Here is an 8,549-nt window from a genome sequence, read left to right as displayed (position 1 = left end):
TTTTTTTTTTTTTTTTTTTTTTTTTTTTTTTTTTTTTCCTGCTTTTTATCAGTACCTAAACTTAAGTCTGGGCTGATATTATCTCAATGTTTGGCACAATTTGCTGTGTTTGGGCTGCCCTTTACATTACGATCCAAATCATCTGTCTGATAGCAGCCAATTACAACATCCCTTAGCTATGTCTGTACAGTGGCTGTCTGATCTCTAGGAAAACAGATGGCCATTGTAATGGTTATTGTAATGTGGGAGAAGCATGCAACCCAACTGAAAAAGGCATCAACATTATTGTGCATTCTCCTGTTCATGTCTGTATCGGCTACCAAATCAGCAGGCCAGGTCAAAAAGAGGAAGACGCAAGGAAGATTTTTGTGCTTGTGAAGAGTCCTCGTAGTTCCTGAAGGAAAAACTAGTCCGTCTTTGTTAGAAAAATGGTTTGCATATGAATTTTTTACAGGCTGAGTTTTTGCATCGTTTGTTCAATGTTTGTTCAATGAGTGCTGGACCTGCCTGCAGCTGCAACTTGCTCATTTAACCAACTCTCTTTACTTGTAGGTCAGTTAAAGAAGTAGTGTACGACAGCCCAGGTGGTCGACTCCATTTAATTAAAAATAAAAAATATAAATAAAATTGACAACACCTATAACAAATTATTAGTCAGCGAAATTACCTTCGCCACCTGCTAAAATTAAGCATGTTTAAAGCATTTATGTACTGGGTTCACTGTTCAAACCTGGAATCTTTTACAGTCTTTGTCTTGGAGCTTGCAGGCTAAAGACTGCCTAATGTCTGATGCACAAAGGCTGTTGATTGCTTCAGTGTGCTTCTGCTTATAGTCTGGTGCATTCATAGCTACTGAATAGGCGGCATGTACTTCTTTCTCCACACTGTCCACACAACGTCCTTTCTCATTAGTATTTCCAGTAGTGTGTATTCATCTGAAGCAAAATATTTCCTGCTGCGTGTCACATGTGAGGAAGGAAAAACTGGAAATAATTGAGACTTGAAGCTGTCAGAAGCTCATGTATGAAAGTGTCTATAATGTAATATAATGAGACTCTGTTGTAGGCATAGTGTAAACGACGTGCGGAGGCAGATATACTGTGAAGGACTTACTAGGGAAGCCGTAAAAGGTGAGGTGTGTGGCAATAGTAGATTGAGTTTTTGTAGTTGCAGTTGGTGTGACTTAGTAGATCACTGCAGTGTCTCATGAGAACTCCAGACTGAGTAGCAAATCAGGACCTTGGTGAAGAAGAGACTGTAAAATGTTCTTTGGGCCTTTTATGGCTATTAGTTCCCATTTCTCTTCTCACTGTGCTTTAATCTTCAGTTGGTTGGGGATTTTTTTTTTTTCTCGTTATTTTTTGGGGGGGTGAAGAAGGCATTATTACGTGGCTGTAGATGAAAGGTGCTGTTAATGGATTCCCATTGTTGAAATTACCTTTGTGGCTTATGTGTAGTTGATCATTTATTTATGCTCGTAAATGCATACAGAGGTGGAGTCTTTGATTTCATGCTTGGACTTTTGTTAACAAACTGAATGAACCACACAATAAAGCTGTGTGTTTAGGGTTTTTTTTTTTTTTTTTTTTTTTTCACCCTTCATTGTTTTTCTCTGCCTGCAGGCCTTCTCCAGGTCTCTCAACTTCTAGACCTACGTCCGCTACATCCAGGCCTCCCACAGCTACAACCAAGCTCTCCACCGCTGCAACTGCCAAAACTGTTTCCAGAGTTAATACAGCACCATCTACTGGCAGGACCACATCAGCACAGCCTAAACCACCACCAGCAGCTGCTGCTAAGAAAGGTGAGAAGACAAGATACTCTTCTGAAGCAAAGTCCAATTTGAGTCTGTATATCGGAGACCTATATAATGGTCAGATTTAATATCTGTAGTAAGTCTCAGCATATGTTTTTAGATATTAGTGAAAAAATGTTTGTGTGAATCTTTGGAATAGAAATTCCTTGTATTTGTTTCTACTTTAGCACTTTGTACTCAAATTAAAATAGTCAGCTACCTGCATTTGACTACTCATACATCAGCTGCATGATGATCAACCAGTAGGAGTGTATGAATTTATGTTTTATTAATTTTTATTTATCTTCTCACCAGATGTCACTCGACCACCACTTACTACAGCAGTCAAGAAACCCACAACAGCTGCAGCTGCTACTACCAAAAAACCCGAACCCTTTAAACCTGTGGCCACCGTAAAGGTGAGCACTACATCTAAATCATCCACGACGAAGCCAGTGGACTCAAAGGCATCACAGTTCAAACCAACACAGCCTGCAAAACATGCCCTCACAAAGAAACCCGTCGCTTCTCAACGATCACTTGCCACTAGCAGACCACCCTTTGCCCAAACGCCACCTTCCTCTCCAGCCAACAAAGCGGCAAACGGCATGCCCTCTAAAACAAAACGTGGACCCAAACCCACTCAGACTGTCCCACCATTCTCTGCCACCAAGAAGAAAGACATTTCAAACACTACCACATCTGCTGAAGCGTCAGAGAGTAACGCAGCTGCTGCAGTAGCCGCTACTGCAGCTGCAGTTGCAGCTGGTACTGCAGCAGCAGCTGTGCTAACTGAAACGCAAGCAGAGGCCAAAGCAGCCTTACCACAAGAGTCATCCTTTGCTGCACCAGAGGAGGTGCCTGCCCCAGCTTTGCCTCAGGAGACCACTGCAGAGATGGCACCTCAAGAGGCCCCTCAAAGCCAAGAAGTGGCTCACTCTCCTCCACCGTGTTCTGAGACAACCTTACCAGAGAAGTCTCTGCTCAAAAAAGAAGTTGAAGGCAGTGCTCCCTTAACAACAACAGCACAGGAGCCAACCCCTTCGTCAGTCATGCCTTCATTATCACCTGAGGCCTCAACTCCAGATTTGTCAGAAGCGAATGTTGACTTGTTAACAGACCAGGCCTCCTCTGCATCTGCAGTCCTTCCAGCAGCGGCAAATGCTGTCCCTCAGATAGTCCCTCCGGCCAATCTAAATGAGGAAGAAGATGAAGAGGAGAGGGAGGGAAGCCAGCTGGTTTCTGTGTCTGAAATGAGTGGAACCACACAGCCCACAGAGGAGTCCCGTCCTGGGTCAGCTGGACTAGTCGGGGGGTCTGCTTGGAGAGCCGGTGGTGCCTTGCTCTCTGAGCTGGACTCTGAGGAGGTGAGCGGCAGTCAGCAGGGTGCATCTGAACTGAGCGCCCCTGGTGTCCTGGAGGGCACAGAAAGCACTGATGATCTGGGAGATGGTAGTCTCAAAGGAGCCATTGACATGGAAGGAGCCTCAGCAGGTTCTCCTGACTTTGAGAAGGTTCCTGACATACCAGTTAATGATTTTGATGAAGACGAAGATGACGATGAGGACGAGAATGATCGGGTGATTGACATGGATGTAGGCTCTGAGCGGGCAGATGAACCGCCAAGACCCAGGCATGACAATGATGTAGAAGAGGAGGAAGACGATGATGTGGAGATGGCGAGTGAGGGGGTGACTGAAAGTGGGTTAGAAAGCTACGGGAATGCAGATGAGGATGACTTTGCTGAGGATGAAAGGCTGGACAACTTGAACAGGGTCGCCCAACCACCACCTCCGCCGCCTCTGCTGCCTGCTGCACCAGCTGCTCAGTGGGACCAGCTAAACCCTTTTGCAGATCCCTGGGCAGAACATCAACCTCAACAGCAACAGCGGGTTCTTGAGCCTGAGCTGGTGGGAGCAGCTGCAGCAAGCCCTTTAGCAGACCCTTTGCGAGCAGATTCTGAGACCCCAACTCAGACCTCAGCTCATGCCTGGCTGGAAATGGGATCTGCCCCTTTTGTTCATGAAAGCTTAGAAGTTCCCCATCATTTGTCTATCAAAGAGGAGCCACAAAATCTAGAGGGCCAAATGTACTTTGATCAGACCAATACAGCTCCAATGCAGACTGCGCACCCACCCCCCCTCTCTGCACCTGGAATGTCTCTGTCAAGCACCGTTAGCAGTGAGACCAGCACACCTGAGGAACTGGGGGACTATAACCGAGACGTAAAGCTCCAGCCACAAAGTTCACAAACCCCAGTGCTTTCTCCACAGCCTGATCTGGAGGGAGGAGATGAGGAAGAAACTGAGCCAGAGACCCTCCCTGCTGATGAAGTTTTGGGAGGCCCTGCAACTGCCCCAACCTCCAACCCGTCCTCATCCTCAGTAACAGAAGATGAGGCCAGTGACACGGAAGGAGAAGCTCAGCTGGATGATTCCTTGGAGACGCCACTAGTCTCCAACATAACCTTTGACAGCCAGCCTTCAGCCCAGCGCTGCCTGTCCACTGTGGAAGAGGGAGAGGAGGCTGAGACGGAGACAGAGGGCCGTGCAGGGGAAGACACCACTCCACCCTCGGCTACTTCACTGGCATCCTATGGCTTTGACACAATCACCACAACTTCAAACTCCAACGCTCAGTCCACAGGGGAGAACTGTATCAAAAGCCCTGGTATTTTCTCCTTGGAGGAGCTGCCCGAGGAAGCCAAGGAGTCCTGTTTGATCCCACAGCCGTGTCTCGCAGAGCAGCAGTACATAGAGTGTGGGAAGCAGGAAGGAGAGTCGGCTCAACATGTCAGAGAGGAAGCGCCGGGGTCAGATGAAGCGCCAGATCGTTCATCCACTCACCGTTTACAGCAACCAGAGGAAAACCTGGATGATGCCCAGCCTCCATACTATTCTGCTGTGTGTGATAAAACTGAGGACTCTTTTGCAGGTAACGTATAGTTCATCATCTCCCTAACAGCCCAAATCATGACCCTGTCCTCCTTTTGGCCCTGTAGACCAGTCTCCCCTTAATATCAGTTAGATTTCTTGTTGTTTGATCTGCAATCTTTGGGTGTGGATGTAATCAAAGTTAAACTCCCAAAAAAAGGAAAAAAGAAACGGAGAGCAAAAACAGGACAACCATGGCACTTCAACCTGATATTAAATTTCCATTTAGAGCATATGGCTTAAATTCCTGTATGTGCAATAGCTATGTCTATTTACATGTAATGTGTGAGCGTGCCTGGGTTTTGGTTTCTGTTCAACACAGAATTTTGTGGCTGCCCTGAACTGGCATGGATGTGACTTGTCTGTTTACAGCTCTTAACGACGGAAACATAACAAAAGAAATGTGGAATGATGTTTCCATGTGTATTTATCCTGTTGCATTTTACTGAACTAAGAAGCTAATGGCTAATCATGAGATTCTGATTGTATGTTCATGTTTGAGTTTGCTCTCCTACATTACACAGGCTTAATCTTCTTGCACTTTAAATTGTACCCTGTCCTTTTTTTCTTTTGTTCATCCATCTTTTTGGAGTAATGAACCTTAAAACTTTAAATAAAGATTAGATTTTTACTGTGATTTATCCTCCTACTCTACAGTTTATTTTTAAGTGGGCATTTGGGAACGGCGTGTAAATGCTTTTCATTGATATATGGATTTGTATCTATAATAAGTCCTCACATTACTGCTATTAAACGCATCTCCTTTTAATAACTGTCATACACTTGCAGAGAAACATACTTGAGTTATACTTTTATCTTGAAAATCGGACTTTGTAAGCAGTGAGACTCATCAAATGGTCTAAATATCACAAGCTGAATGAGTGAACTGATCATTCGCTAAATCAGACCCTCGAACACATCTTAAGCAGCCAAGAAGTTTGAAGCCTCATCGTCGGGCATCGATGGAACCAGCTCTGCTCATTCTTCTTCTTCTACTACTGCAATTTCCCTCCAGTTCACTGAGGGTGTGTTGCTATTTCAGCTCTTTTCTACTACCCTTTTAAGCATTCTCGCTGCACTGTGTTAATGTTAACAGAGCTTATGCATGTCAGTGTTGCACACTGGGTTGATTTCATCTCATTACTTTGGATTGGTGTGTTTGGGGACAGCTCGATAGCTTGGCTCTAGAACAATATCTACCTTTTTTCCTTTTCCATTTGAGTTCTTCTAAAGCCAAGCTATGATTTTTGGTTTCTCTTGTGATGCTGGATGTCTGAAAATGCATGGAGAGCTTTTGCATGCATCACTGGTTGTCTAACTATAAACTCTGTTCACGGGTGATGACTGTCAAGAGCTTGCAGTAAGCTTTTCTTTGGTTGTTCATGTCTCACTGTATTTGATAGTGATTGCATATACAGGAAGTTTGGCTGCTTTTTTTTGCATATTTACAAAAAAAAAAGAAAAACATGAAACAAAAACCTTTTGCTCTCTGCACAAATTTCCCACCCTTGGCCCAGTCCCTGCCCTGAGTCACCTCACCTTAGGAAACAATTTTGTTTTGTTTTTGGTGTGTTGAGATTTTTTTTTTTTCATTGTTTTAATTATTTAAACCCCTCTGACAATGCCACACTGTCACTTGCAAAATTACAGATAACTGCTGGTCACTTTGGTGCTGTAGGCTACCGGCAGACGTTCGGCCTTGGCTTTACAGCGCTTTCACCATTTCTTTATCTAGTACAAGCCTTTAAAGGTTGCCCTTTCCCTCTACACCCTTTCTGCTTGTACTCACACTGCACCGCTGTCACTGTCCTGCTGCCTGTTACCTTCTGTTGTATGTCATGCTACTTGAATCTTCCTTCCCACTTCCTCTCTCACAGGCTTCACTGCACTACCGCACCCTCACCGCCGCGATCACGCAGCATACACCAGAGCCTACTATGACATTATCAAACCTCACAGCGTCGGCGTTACCCCACCGAGGTTGACCTGTGCCGACCTCCCTCCCAGGAGCCTCGAGCAGCAGGCGCTGAGCCCTCAGCTCCGCAGGCTGGAGCAACATCAGAGACAGCTGCAGGAGCTGGAACAACGTAGGGAACAACAGAGCAAACCACTTGAGGAGGCGGAGCAGGAGAGGAAGAGGAGGCAGGAAGAGGAGCAGAGAAGGAAGAAAGAGGAAGCTGAAGAAGAAATAAAGCGCAATAAAGAGGAGGCAAGGCGGATAAAGGAGCAAGCAGAGGCAGCCAAGAAAGAGGAGGAGGAGGAGCTCAGACAGAGGAGAGACCTGGAGCTGCAGCTGCAGCAGCAACAAGAGGAGCTGAAGCAAAGGCAGCAAATCATGCAATGGCAGCAGGAGCTACAGCAGTCTAACAAAGGTCAGACGGTGTTGCTGTCCCCCTCCTCTGCCCTCTGCACCATCTACGAAGCCCTGGAGAACAGTGAAGAGGAGGAAGTGGATGGTGAGGAAGAAATAAACGAGCTAAAACCTACTAAACACAAGGAACCTAAGCAAAAGGACGTTCACCATCCTTCCCAGGATGGAGAAAGTTCCTCCCCTTCCCAGTCTCCAGAGCGGCCTCCACCCTTGGATCTGGACTGGGGGAAGAAAGTGGACATAGTCCAACAGCTGATTAATCAGACCCTGCTACTGAATGGAGATAGTTGCTCCTCGCTGCTGTTGTTGCCAGGAGGTGCAGGAGGCACACTAAGCCCCCTGGAGAGCAGCATGTGGCCCAGTCTGCTGCCTTCACTCGCTCCTCCCTCTGCCACGGTCACCTCCGTGAGTAGTTTCTCCCCCGAGGCCACGGGCAGTTCGCCACAGGGGGAGTGGACGGTGGTAGAGCTGGAGACTCACCACTGAAGGACCAGTCACACATTCATACAGGGAACGTGACACAAGTCCTGCCAGTTTATGCACACACCACAGGGTGACGAACAGTCTACTGTATAAACTCCCGATATTCACTCCTGGAGAAGAGCCGTATGGATTGAGGTAAACATTTTGGGCTGGGCATCATCAATATTACATAATCTGATAAGGAACATAAATGAGATCACACTTAAGTCACTTGCAATTTTCAGAGTACACGAAGGGATCACAAAGGCAAATTGTATTACTCTGCCCAGACCCATGATCATGTGGTGCTGTAGATCAGTGGTTCCTAACCAGGGTGGCGAATGACTTTGTTCCACGCACTCCTTATTTTTTTAGACTTTCTTTGAATCTTGTTTTTCTTCCAAACTACTGAGTATGTCTACTTACTGGGGGCTTTGAAAGCAGCTAAAATTCAGAGCTGTGGCAAAAAGTGACCAATGTTATTTTTAAGAGAGTGTAAGTCCAAAAAAGTTTGGAACCACTGCCCCGAGTTAATTTCAGAGATGATGGTTTTTCTTCCTGTACTGTGAAAACGAGCACAAACAAAACTGTTACCAATGTTTGGTGGTGCTACAGTTGAATTATTGGCTGGTTCTCCAAACACGTTGCTGTTAATTAATGCAAAAAAGTTAATGAGTAAGACTCTCAGGCAGTATTTAAGATGGTAAATTAAACTAAATGGACTGAAAAGGTGAAACGTCTTTAGGTAAATATTTAAAATTCTTCTCTGCAAGTAGGAAAAATGTTCATTGCCAACACTATAAAAAGAAATGTATCCATAGCGTCAGTTACCGTATGTTTGGTTGTATTTCTTTGCTCGTTTATTTTTACTATTCTGAATGAGAAAAGGGATCAGATTAGAGCCCGAGCTGAAAGGACAGCAAGGACAATTTTAAAGAAAACAAACAAATCAACCAATGTCAAATTTTTGAATTGCCAAACATTAGTC

At 45.3% G+C, this 8,549-nt stretch overlaps 1 protein-coding gene across 2 annotated transcripts in view; it reads left to right on the top strand.

The window, feature by feature from the left end:
• The window catches only part of si:ch211-214c7.4 (protein piccolo), a 28,485-nt gene extending 20,200 nt beyond the window's left edge, over positions 1-8,285 (top strand). For both annotated transcript variants that reach the window (XM_005934457.3, XM_005934456.3), the window contains exons 4-6: positions 1,623-1,804; positions 2,111-4,729; positions 6,606-8,285. In XM_005934457.3, the coding sequence (XP_005934519.1) occupies positions 1,623-1,804; positions 2,111-4,729; positions 6,606-7,585 (3,781 nt within the window). In that variant the 3' untranslated portion in view covers positions 7,586-8,285. The remainder of the gene's footprint in view (positions 1-1,622; positions 1,805-2,110; positions 4,730-6,605) is intronic.
• The last annotated feature ends 264 nt before the right edge of the window (positions 8,286-8,549 follow it).

The sequence above is a fragment of the Haplochromis burtoni genome, unplaced genomic scaffold (genome assembly GCF_018398535.1).
Source record: "Haplochromis burtoni strain Fernald_Lab_line unplaced genomic scaffold, NCSU_Asbu1 Contig_181, whole genome shotgun sequence".
In the NCBI taxonomy this organism is placed as follows: domain Eukaryota; kingdom Metazoa; phylum Chordata; class Actinopteri; order Cichliformes; family Cichlidae; genus Haplochromis; species Haplochromis burtoni.
The sequence above is the reverse complement of the archived record's forward strand: the minus strand, read 5'-3'. Positions and strand labels throughout refer to the sequence as shown.